General features: G+C 42.0%; 1 protein-coding gene across 1 annotated transcript in view; it reads left to right on the top strand.

Annotated features, from left to right (window-relative positions):
* Positions 1-13,125, top strand: part of PTPRH (protein tyrosine phosphatase receptor type H) — a 634,102-nt gene that overhangs the window by 218,870 nt on the left and 402,107 nt on the right. Inside the window, exon 3 of the mRNA XM_069200757.1 lies at positions 8,309-8,344. Within this exon, the coding sequence (XP_069056858.1) occupies positions 8,309-8,344 (36 nt within the window). The remainder of the gene's footprint in view (positions 1-8,308; positions 8,345-13,125) is intronic.

The raw sequence follows: 13,125 nt of genomic DNA, 5'->3' as shown, positions 1-13,125 counted from the left end.
GTTTTAGCATGTCTGTTCCTAGACCTCTTCTTACCCATCCCTAAACTCATCTTGTAAATACTCCCCACCCGCACATTTACTGTGGAGCAAAGTAATTTAGTGCTCCATTAGTTTATATTTAAATTATACTCAATGTGTTCAGTGTATTAATCTGTATGCCTTATATTAACCAAATGTAGTAGGGGGCTATATATACCTTAATGGGAGTCACCTGTATATTTAGTTGAGCTGTAACCAATGTATTCACATTAACGAGAACAACTTATATATTCTTGAAATATATTTCAGTGCCGGTTTACTCATGCTAACTGTACTACCTCGGCAGCCATGTTGATTTAAAATTGCCAAAACTGGTAATCAGGGCTAAGTAAGATCAATTTCATGTTTATTAAATGCTTTGCAAGTTTCTTGTTCTTTCCCCTTTTCCCTTTGCAGGTGTCTTATCATGCCCTTTGTTAGCTGGAATAGGCTTATTGTTATTCTACTGAACTGATAGATAGCTGAAACAAAAATAGAACTTGGCTTAATAAATGGAGACCGTGATGGTCAGAGAGATCCTTCTGTACCAGGCAGACTGCACCGGTGTTACACCCAAGGTCACACAGATGTTTGCTTCTTTTTGTATCGCTGGGAAACCAGAGAGTTTACCTGCTTCCAGAGAGCATTGCTTGCTGATTGGTCCATTTGATGGGAACTGATATGAAGAGGCTTCCAAAACATTCTTTCTTGTATTAATTGTTTCATAGACCCTGTCCTGACTTCGTTGAGAGAAAACCTATTCTCAAAATCTGCCGATTTCTGCTGCCCGAGCGTTTAGCTTCATGCTTGATCACTCATACTTTTTCCCCTGAACTTTAAACTTGGTTCTTCTGATGCTGACACCTTCCGTGTAGAAACCCTCTTGTTAATTTTGATGCTTTATTTAAGTTAGGGAAGCCCCTTTATTAGATCTGCCTATGTGATATTTTGTCTGCTGTATGTGGTTATATTTAGCATTTTCTTCCTTATATTGGGATAGCACGACCGTATTAATATGTATGCTATTACAATATATTTGCTACAATATTTCTGTTCAATTTAACTCATAATCTGAACTGAGTTACTACTAAAACCCTTAAAGTGCACAACATCCTTTCTGTCATTTCAGTGGAGCAACATTGGTTTCACTGCGATTTAAATGTATTGTCAATGCTAGTTCCATCTTTTTGCTTCGTCGATAATCAAAGGTCTATATGAACAAATTAAAAGAAATTTATAAAGCGCAACTGCTGCTTCAAAAGGAGTGTCCTGGCACTAAAAATAAACCACGGAAGGTGAGAGAAATTCTAAGGTTCACAGAATAGGAAAGTCTTCATTTGGGCTTTCAACAGGCTTCACCAGGAGTGTTATGCAGATGCAGTGGTAAAGAATTCCAGATGGCAAGTGCAAGAAAAGAGAAAGTTCTACTGCTAGTTCTAACGCTGCGCACCTTAGGGGCATAAAGCAGGTTATGGTTTACTGAGTAAAATGCCTTAGAAGGAAAATATCTTTGTAACCTGATCTGAATATGAGATGGGCCGTTCTGAAAAAAATAAAAACCTCTGTGCATGATCAAAAGGGTTTTAAACTTCATTCTGGATCTGATTGATAGCCAGTGAAGTGATTTTAGGCCTGATCAGATGGAATGTTTTTTTAGGACTATTCAAGACAGAGAGCAGCGTTCTGAACACAATGAGACCGCGTATGCAGGTCTTGAGAGATTCCTAAGTGAAGAAATTAGCATAATCTAGTCCAGGTGTAATCCTCTCCTGAGTGACTAAAGGGAGATATTTTAGAAGCTTTTTCAGAGATGTCAACAACCCAAAGCAAGTAGCAACTATGGCACCTACTTGATGTTTGAAGGATAAAGTCGAATCCAGCAAAACCCCAAGATTCCTAGCAACTGTTGAAGGTGTACACACTTGCCCCAGCTTAGAAAGCCAGAGTATTGAAGAGTCTGGATTTAAGTTTTATCAGCATTAAGCAGCTGTTTTACTGCTGTTGCAGGCTAGATGTACAACAGCCCTGAACGTCACTGGCCACAGAATCATCAAGCTGTTGAAAGGCCAGCATAAGTTGAGTATCGTCTGCATGTGATACAGTGCTCAACCAATATTTTTGCACCTCAGGGGCCAAATAGATGTTAAATAGAGTAGGGCTCAATGCTGAACCCTGCGGGACACCACAACCCGTAGATCTGACCTGAGAGGTGAAAGGTGAGGTGAGACCTGATGACCAGTGGGGGATTCTATTTGATGGTTACTCTAGGACAGTGGTTCCCAAACATTTTCGACCCCCAGCTCTCTTGACTTTTTGGCTGTTGGCCACGGCTCCCCATCGTGGGCAGATATAAGCCCGGCCTCTGGAGTACTTCCATTTTTCTCCCTGAAAATAATTGGGATGAAGCCGATGAATATATTTTAATCATAGATGTAATCCTAGAGTCTGAACCTCAAAGCTACCCCAGTCTGACAACATCATGAGGAGCGACCATTAGTCCAAGATGACAAAATATGTTAACACTTCATGTTGGTAGCTTTTAATCCTATTCCTAACGCCATGTGTTTAGCTCCCTAAGACTGTGAGGTCTCCATTTTCCCTTTCAAACAGTTGCCAAGCCCATCCCAGTACATCCCCAATTTGGGCACAACCATATATTGTGGAAAAAAGTCACCAGTTTAGCCACAGACTCAACTTTGAGACAGTTGATCCCCTGAGCCTCATTAAAATCCTCAGGGGTCACCTGGGACCCAAAGGTATGGTTCTTAGTTTGTTTAGCTGGTTAGAATGGGAAATGCCTCCTCCTACCTTGTAATGGTCACCTGAGGAGTCCAGCATGACTCTATACTATTTCAGCATTGTTCAGTTTGTGTATGGAGCCCGTGGGGTTCATGGTGGAGGAGTCCGTATTTCCAGTCACCATTATGAGGATGACAATTATATATGAAAACTGCCTCCTTTGCTAACGTCCTTACTGCCACACACTACCCAATAATAAAAAATGGATGAAAATCACTAAATTCATCCTCATTGCCTGAGATTACCTGCAAAGATTCAATAAAGAATGAGTCAACGAATTACAAATTGAAGTCTTTGCTACCATGTTTGTCCCAGAAGAATCTACTGTGAAGTCTGTACTATTCCCTTGAAAGCTTCACTCTTCGGCTAATTCCAACAGATTTCCTTGCTAGAGCATGAATAAAGTCACTTCTAATGATGACATGCCTTAAACTAACTCGAGCAATAAAATTAAAAATCTCTCAGAAGCAAAGACGTTTTTTGGCAAAAAGTGATAATAAACCCCCCTCTACCCTGAACAGAACATTTTTTAAACTACACCCAGGCTCTCCCTGCCCCTCACCCGGAACCCTCTCCCTGAGGATTTGTAAAGTCAAGTAAACATAGAAATTACCAACTCTGGAATTGTTACTTTTCTTTGATTGTTTTATATATTTATCAGAGAGCCGGGCCTCTGTTTCTATAAAGTGCACTGATGCCCCCTAGTGTAATACTAGTGCCATACACTCAGGGAATTAGGGGCCAGATGTAGGAAGAAATGGGTTTGCGACTCGCAGATTGCGAGTCGGAGCGACTCGCAATTTGTGAGTTGCAAACCCATATGCAGAATGGTGTCCCAGACACCATCTGCGAATTGCAAGGGGGTCACAAAGACCCACCTCATTAATATTAATGAGGTGGGTCGCAATTTGCGACCCCCTTGCGATTCCCTACACTCACAGGGATGGTGGCCAGCTGGAAACAGCAGACCTCCATGTCTGTGACTGCTTTGTTAATAAAGCAGTTTTTTTTTGTGTGGAATTGCAGCCCGTTTTCCTTAAAGGAAATCAAGTTGCATACACTCGAGAAAATGAAACCATTTGGTTTCATTTTTTCAGAGTAGGCCACTGCCTGCTCTGAAAAAATATTTTTAGAGCGATTCACAAAGGGGAAGGGGTCCCATAGGGACCCCTTCCCTTTTGCGAATGGGTTAGCACCCACTTCACATGGGTGCTAACTGAGAATTGCTTTGAGACCGCGTTTGTGGTCACAAAGCAATTCTGCATCGCGATGCGAATCGCAAATAGGAAGGGAACACCCCTTCCTAATTGCGAGTTGCATTCCCATTTTGCGAGTCGGTAACCAAGTTACTGACTCGCAAAATGGGAATGTGCATCGCAATGCGCGTTTTGCATGGCGCAAACTGCGAATTTCGCAGTTTGCCCCATGCAAAACGTTTTGTACATCTGGCCCTAGGTGTTACATTATAGAAAAGCAGGGGGAAAAAGAAACTGCCCCCGGCTATGAATTATCGTCTTGCGTAGTGTGAGGTGCTGCTGTACAGGGTTATTATTTCATCTGTGTCTGCTGTTGGGTTTTTAGAGTACTGGATTAGCTCTGCAGTGGGGTCCCTCACTGGGTGTTCAGAGGCCATGAGATGCTTGCACCATCTACCCCAAGTGCACACCTGTTTGCAGCACCCCTGGCTAGTTCTAGCAGTGCACTGGAGCGCCACGGCGCACAGATTGGAAACCACTGCACTAGGAAATTAAGATTCAAGGATCCCTCCCACATCAACTAGAAGTGATCAACTTAACATGTGGGCGCTCTCTCTGCAGGAAAGATAGGGGAGGTGGACGTTTCCACCTGTCCGTTGATGAATTGCATTTTGTAAAAAGTAAGTATTACTACCTTACATGCAACAAAATGCATTTTTTAACCAGGCCCTTTATGGTGTCCTTCTTTGACCATCGGTGAAGCACTGGAGATGGCTGGGCAGTGTGATAGTCACAGCGCGGTCTATCTTAGCATGGCATTGTGCATAGCATATCATTGTTCTAGACCTTCTTAGTTCTTTATACAACTTCTGTCTAATAACTGTCCCGTTGATTTAGAAAAGACATAACTACTTGTTTGCTGCCTCGGACCTGCACCTGCTGTTGAAGCCCTCAGTGCCTATGCCTATCAGATATTGTGCCGGCTATACCGTCGTTGGGGAAATCCTGTGGCAAGTCCTGTTCCTTGTAGCCCTCAGTGAACACGCTTCACGAGTGGAGAACACTTTAGCTCTCTAAATCCACTCATGCACCAGGACCTAGCTGAGGAAGTGAACATCAGATCCACGCACTCTGTGCCCAGATCTTGAAGCAAGCCCTGCTTTATCAGAATGGCATTGTGAAGATTGTGGAGATGAGCGTGGTGCGTCTACAGGCTAGAATATGTATGGGAAGACGAAAGTGACCAAACTTGGCACGCCCATGGCACTTACCTTCAGCATCTGGATGGGCATCGGAATGCAGATTGTGATAACTGCAGCGGTTGTGTCCTCCTCATCTTTCTCTGATGCGACACACTGATTCATTAGTGCCTGAAACTCGGTTGTGCTGGATGCTGAGGTCGTGGCTGAAATGTCTTTTGGTTTGCATGGTTTTTGTAACAGTTTTTGGTAGAACATAAAATAGTCACACCCAGCGATGATCTGAGAATATAGGGCTTCTTCGAAGTCCAATTTGAAATGTTTGATTCGTTCTTTAAGTCTTTTAAGTAAAGAATCAGTCGTCCACCCTGGCTTTTGCATCGTGTGCATAATCACCGTTTGTTTTAAGTGTAAGTAAGACACAAGACTGTCCTTTAGTATTATCCTTGCATTCTTCAAACTGAAACATGTCTCTTGTAGCTGGGCAAACATAGGGCATCAAGTGGCAAAGAAGGCAAATCTTGTTATCAATAGGCAAAGTACCAGTGTCCCAAAGTCCTTGATCTACCTACAGCAAGTGAGTCATAAATTGTTGATGTCGGAGAGACTGAAATGTGGTGGAGGGCGAAGGGACAGCGAGTCAGGCGATGCCTTGAAGGAAATGGTGTTTTCTGGTGGCTGAATGAATGCAGGCATTGACACACCTGCCACCGACTCAGCATACCTCTTCTCCGAGGAGGAAGACATGTTCGAAAGTCACATGCAGGGCAGGCGCAAGCCATGCCCTACAGCAGCTGATCTAGTAAAAAACGGAGTAATTGGCTATCTAGCATAGTATTGATGATTTAGAAAGGAGATGGAACAGGCTTGATAATTATTTCAAATAAAGCAAATTTTTCAGATGCATACTGAATGATCAGTATTGCATAACACCCAGCAGTTTCCCTTAGAATGGTTACAGTCGAGCATGCCTATACATTACCCTGCAAATTGTCTCTTTTGCTCTCAAACATTGATGTTAATGAGATTTACATAAAGTTTGTGATTTAGTTTCATTAAAAAAATAAGCTCCTTCTGAAATTAGAGCTTGGAGCCCACGGTCCATACTATCTGATCAACTCCCCTCCTTTTAAAAATGTAATAAAAGCAGCCAGTCCCTCTCCAGGGCTTGACCTCCTGTGCAGTTTGAAAAAGTACATTTGGAAAAACTAGATCATTAAGTTTCCAGACACACTATATGCAAACAACCCAGTGACGTTTAAGCCGTAGCTAAAGCTTTTTCATCATTAGAGTGTAGGAGGACCATAGAGTAGGTGTTGGGTATGTGGTTAGCATCAGCTTTTATAGGTCTGGCTGTAGCCAAGACCTTAAGATTTTACTAAAAGTCTTTGCATACTCTGCTTACTTAAAGGGGCTTTCTGCCAACTCTCTTCGTCCATTGGTCTGTTGTTGTGTCGTCCACATTTGGCTTCTGCCCCTGCAGCACACAGTATAATGGGGCAATTGGTCAGCCTACTGCAGCCACTGGTTAACTTCACTTTGAGTGATTGCATTTTGCTCTTTCACAGTGAGCACCTCCGCACACAAGGTAGTTCCCTTCAGTGCCAGTGTTTTTGCTTTTCTTTATATTGACTTTAGCATTGCCTTTGTGTGCAGAGCCTGAGGTAAAAGCAGTACGTTTCTATCAGCTGTGAGCACAGGCCACATTCCACACGTTATCAGTCCCTGTCTACTTCCAGTGCTGTTGTGAGTTCCTTTTGGGGTGTCTTCTCTTCATCTGACTGCTGTATTGCAAAGCATAACAGATTGTGTTCATTTGAAACTGTTCTTTATTGAGTTACTTCTTTTTACTATGCATGCAGTATACAGATGAAAGTGTCGGCAATATACATGAGAATACATACGAGGACAATTCTTCTGAACACAGTTATTCTGAACCCAATTTCACCAATGGTTGATTAATAATTTTTGCCCAGGAAAAAAATCAGCCTTCATCATGTTTAATTTGCAGCACTTGAAACACCTTTTATATTTCCTTCTTTCATTCTTTCTGTCATTATTCCTTCTTTGTTTCTTTCTTGCTTTTTTCTCTCTGGCCGTTCTTTCCTCCTGTCCTTTCTTCCTTTAAATCATCTTTCTTCTTTACTTTCTTTTTTCAGTCTTTTTCTTGTTTCTTTCTTCTCTTTTTCATTCTTTGCTTTCTTTCTTTCTTGTTTTCTTTCTCCCTTTCTTTCTTTCATTCTTTCCTTCCTTTTTTCTTTCTTTCCTTTCATTGTTCTTTCCTCCTTTCTTTGTCTTTTTTCTTCTTCCTTCTCCCTAGCTTTGTTTTTTCTTTCTTCTCCTTTTCGTTCTCATTCTATTTTTCTTTCTATCCTCCTTTCTTTCTCTTTTCCCTCTTTCTTTGTTTTGTTCCTTATTTCTTGCTTGCCCTCTTTCCTTTCTTTTCCTTTCTGTCCTTACTTCTTCCGTTACTTTCTATTAGTCTTTCTCTACTTCTTTGTTTCATTGTTCCCTTCTTAGCTTCTTTCGCAAATTCAAGAGGCTGCCACCCAGATAATGATCATCTTTGTAGGTCTGTGTCAGCCAAGACCTTTTGATTTGACTAAAATCATGAGTTTCAGGGGTTTTCAGCCACACTTCGTCCGTTTGTCTGTGTTTGTGTCATTCACATTTTTCTCCAACCCACTCTAGCATGCACCAAGAGGCAATGCATCAGCTCACTTCAGGCATTGGCTGACTTCACTGTGAGTTGCGGCATGCTTCCCTTTCACAGTGAGCACATTCACACACTAAGTAGTTCCCTTCAGTGCCAGGAAATACTATGGTAATGTGTGTTTTTGAGAGCAAAACATTTTTGCCTAAGTCAAAGGTGTCTTTTTTTAGATTGAGAAATAGCCAGCAGCTTCCCGAACAGTAATGTTTTGCAGGAACCACAACAAAAAAAAAAATTGCCAAAAGACTCTCTTGCCCTTACTACCCTCCCAGGTCCCCTGCCCAGCCATCCCATTTGTGACTAATAATTAGTCATGTGCTTCATTCTGGGACAGAAGAGCTCATGGGAATGCACTCTAATAACAATGACATTTGTTTCCACAGGTACAACACAAAGTAGTGAAAACACCACAGCTACTTGTAAGTCTTTTTCTTTTGTTCATTTACTTTTTATCTTTCATTGCTTGAAAATGTTACATAGATAATAGTCCCCACTGATGACTATGGGTCTTACAAAGCAAGTGGTAAACTATTTGATACTTACCAGTAATCTCATTATTCTGATTCTTATGCATTTTCACCCTGGTTTTGGAGCACTGTTTTTCCTATGTGAAAGAAATGAAATTAAACTTCTCTGCCCCCAGGTGTGCCTGTAAAGGAGCACCTCTGCCCATAACATTCCTATGATGGCCACCAAAGCAGCCCAACAGACCATGATCACACAGGAAGGGCGGGTGCTAATTTACAAAAGAATTAGGAGGTACAGTGTGCACAGTGAGAATTTTATGGCCATATGTATCATTATCTGGATAGCGATTTACCTAATTGCGATTTTCTGCGAATTGCAATTAGGTAATCACTATTTGAATATATGAAAGTCCAAGAGTTTCATTTAGCGATTCCCAACGGCTCACAAATCAACCTACCCCATTAATATTCATGAGGTAGGTCGCAATTTGCGACCCATTGTGAATGGCTACAATCACAGGGATGATGGCCTGCTGGACTCAGCAGACCACCAAGTCTGTGATTGCTTTTAAATAAAGCAATCTTTTTTTGTTTTTTTTTTTAAATGCAGCCCGTTTTCCTTAAGGGAAAACGGGATGCGTTTAAAAAAGAAAAATGAAAAGTTTTTGTTTAGTTTTTTAAGAGTACGCAGGTTTGTCATGAGACTTTTCAGGTTGTTGTGGTTTTCTTTGTGGTTTTCAGTGGGACCACTGCCTGATCGTAAAAAAAATTTTTCGCATGCATTCACAAAGGGGAAGGGCGCTCTTGAGGACCCCTTCCCATTTGCGAATGGGTTTCCACCTACTTGAAGTAGGTGGTAAAATGTGAATGTTGTGCGACCGCATTTCGGTCACAAAACATTCCTACATACCTCTGCGATTCGGTATTAGTAAGGGATGCCCTTGACATCCCTGGGTGAGAACACCCCTAATCTCTCCTGTAGGAGTGGGAGGAGTCATGGACAAGAATCCCATATGAGAAGGCCATGAGTCAGCCAAGAGGAATAACCTAGCAAAGAAACCACAACAACCTGAAAAGTCTCATGACAAACCTGGGTAGTCACACTACTCCAAGTGTCAAAGCATTCAGAAGTCAACATAAAACAGGGGTATCGGGCAGAATGAGATAAACTAAAGAAGACACTGCCAGCAATCTCTGGCACCAAGTCCAACCTGGAATGAGACAAACAAACCCATGGAAAAGCAAGAAGGCACATGAAAACCTAAACAAAACAGGGCAGAGGCACCACCCTGTGGCAATAGCTCAGCCTCTGTACCAAAGACTGCAAAATGATGTGTAGGAGTGGAGCAAACTACCTCAAAACCCAAGCCCAAAATGAAGGGGTGGGGCATACCAGATCTTCGAGAACCCCCCCCAGTAGGGCAGTGAGAGGACACAACATCAACAAGCTCCATGCCCTCCAAGAAGTCACTGGTGACTTTCAACAGAGAATTAATCTGTGCATCTGCCCACATGAGCACTCCGTTTACTAGCCCAGTACTAAACACCAAAAAGAAAAAAGGGAGACTAAAAGACCAACTTGAAGAACATTTTTTTAGATAAGGAGGGAATCTTTAGCATATAGCTGCGGGCCAAGGAAGCCTAAGGTTTGTAAATTGATGGAAATGCCAACCCAAGTCTACCACCGAACAGTCCTTATGGACCAGTATCCCAACAACTCCCATAGGGACAGAGAAGATGATCACAGAGTTGACTAGGAGTCAAAGCAACTACCTTATAAGCACCCTTACAACACAGGGGCAAGAACATATGAACTCTCCCACCCCCTCGAAAAACAAAAGGAGAAGGACTAGCTGGGAACTGTTAACACACTGCTGACTCCAACACAGTCCCAGATAAATAAGTAGGACACAGTACAGCATGCTACAAAGTGCCACACCAAAGAAAAGGGATGTCCAAGAGCAAAAAGGCAGAAGAATGAGGCACAATACCCTTCATTATAAAATCTGAATGCCATGAACAAAAGGGAAGAGGGGAAGACCAGGCAACCGACCCAGTCATAGACTAGTCCAGGGCACGTATGTGTCAGATACCAAAATAGAGCGGGAGAAGGCCAAGTTCTGCCAGCATCCCATGGAAGGAGCTTTCTTCTAAACCTGGGATGGAGTCATGGACAGGCAGGTCAAACGATGGAGCAGGAACCACTTAGCCGCCAACAAGTCCAGACTGGAGACAGTGGCACACACTCACCTAACAAGAAGCCACAAAATAGGGGACACATCCCATAAGCCCCAGTCTCAGTAGAGAGTACAAGAGAAAGCCCAAAATCAGGCTTCATCCCAGCAAAAGAGGGTGTACACTCGCCTAACCCCAAGCAAAGGGAACACACGATGGAGGGTTGAAACCCAAACTGGTGTGTGTGCGTCTGACCTTATTTGGTTTCTTATCTTTAATTTATAAGGGGACTTGTTAGAAGTTTGATGGACCTTTTGTCTACGCCTAGAGTAAATCCCACCACAAGTTACAAATTCAATACAACCCATCAAACAATATCAATCAGAAACTTTATTAACCTTTGGAGTCAGTAATCTTACACACCATGACCCCTTTGGCCATGAATAACCACACCTTTATGCAAAAGTGAGAAAGTTTATTTCCCTATATTAACAATGCTAATATCACGTAACTTAGTCTCAAAATCAAATGATATACTCTAGAGTTACAGTACGAATCAATAGGAAGAACAATAGAAATAGCATACATCTAGATTCAGAAACTGAGTAACAGCAATTATTTATTAATAGCCCTTATTAGCATTTTAGGGTCATCCCTCACTAACCTTCTGATTATAATAGCACTTGTTTGGACTTCATGCAAAACAATTTTAGTCAACACCAATTTGGAAAAACATCTACCTATGGCTCTATCAAAATATCGGTTGGTACCTAGAAACAAAAGACAAATTACGTCAGCATAATAACATTTTGTTACACCGTTCCTCAGTATGGATCAGCAAGCTGCGATTATCTTTGTCAATTGGACATCTGTTTGGTCAGTATCAGCAATGGGCCATGGAAGGGAATGGTTCCGAAACCAGGGACTCTTACACTATCTGAGCGATTTGAAAGCAATGTCTAAGGATCAGTATTCAGCATCGGAAGTTTAAGCAATAAAGTTAAAGATAGAAATAAAGTCCTCAGGAGTTGTTCGGCTCCTCAGACAAACAAGCTCCTCTCAGGAGGATATCAAGGTGGGAAAAGCCTTTCTCTTCTCAGTGCAGTCGGGCTAAGTTAACATTATCTAAAACACTTCTCACAATGCCATTGGTCAAATAATTGTATGGTTACTTTTAATCCACTGAAGATAGAACTTCAGGTTTTAGATATAACTAAACTGTTTTTCACATGTCGATGAGTGGCTCCTCTTCTCCTGTTCCCTTCGTCAGGTTGGTCAGGTATCAATTTTGTATCACTCCGTTCTCCATTCAGTGCATCCATTGTTAGCTCCTGGGAACATCGCTTTCTCACACACTAAACTTTATAAAGTAACAATAACTAATACAGCATTTCTTGCAACCGGTTCTCATGGGAAAATAAAACATCTGCTAATGTATGGTCAACTCAGTGGAAAAGAACAATTTGCGTATTAATTTCTTAAAGCGAGCATTTCTCACAGCGTTATCCTAACAGTGCAGTTTAATATAAGGCTGTGCAAGCTAGGCCCAAGACCTTGCTAACTTTAAGGCCTACAATTTATAAAGCAAATACATAATACGTAATCATTAATATAACACTACTACATTAATTTAAAAATGAGCATATAAATGTATTTTAATAAGCAATTAATAAGGACACTTCATGATTACTGATGATCAGTCAAGTAGGTGAATTTTCAAAGTTGTGCATTATTTTCTATACTAAGTTAAATTCTATGCAGATTCATAATTCAAATACATAAATATTTATTAGTAAGAATTCAGTGTTCACACTGGTGAGGTAGAGGGATTACTATCTAGCAACAGAGGCAAAGTCTATATGAAACTCAGCATCAGTTCCAAAGCCAGCAGGAAGCCAGTGAAGGGCAGGCCAAACACAATAGAGGACCACGCTCTCAACATGCTCAGCAAGGAGGTTGGAGCACACAACAGTCTACCCAAAGGGCACAGGATAGGGAGACAGAGCAACAGCCCAGAAGCGACTAGCTCAGCAAAGAAGAGAGTGGGAGGCTCAAACCAGGTTATCTCCCCACATCCTCAGGCAAAGGAGTCTCCAGTGGCATACCCGAAATGATACACCTCAGTTTCTATCCCAGCAGGACACAGAGGGCCATACCCTATCCTTCTGGCCATTAGATCGGGGAATCCATGTCCATCACAGGAGACCGGGTGCAACACCCAGAAGTGCAACCACAAACCTAAACCAGTCCACCAGAAAAGTGGGGGGGCACAGAGTGCCAGCAGAACCCAGTCAGCTTAAACAGGAAAACAGTCCAGAACAGAAACAATCTACCAGCTTCAAGAAAAAAAAGGCTCAAAGGAGAAGGTGTGAAAGCATTTTTTCTAGGTAGGCAGCAGGGCGCGTAGCTCCAGAGTGTGTACGCACCTCATGATGTAAGCAATGGGACAAGGCAGTGACAAGGTGGTAATGTACTGATATTCTGAGGCTTGATTTTGTTTTTACAAGGTGATTGGAGAGCTTTGCATTTTCAACTCTGAGCATTCTTATTCTGTAAGA

The sequence above is a fragment of the Pleurodeles waltl genome, chromosome 7, assembly GCF_031143425.1.
Source record: "Pleurodeles waltl isolate 20211129_DDA chromosome 7, aPleWal1.hap1.20221129, whole genome shotgun sequence".
Taxonomy (NCBI): Eukaryota; Metazoa; Chordata; class Amphibia; order Caudata; family Salamandridae; genus Pleurodeles; species Pleurodeles waltl.
This window is presented reverse-complemented; position numbering and strand designations above follow the sequence as displayed.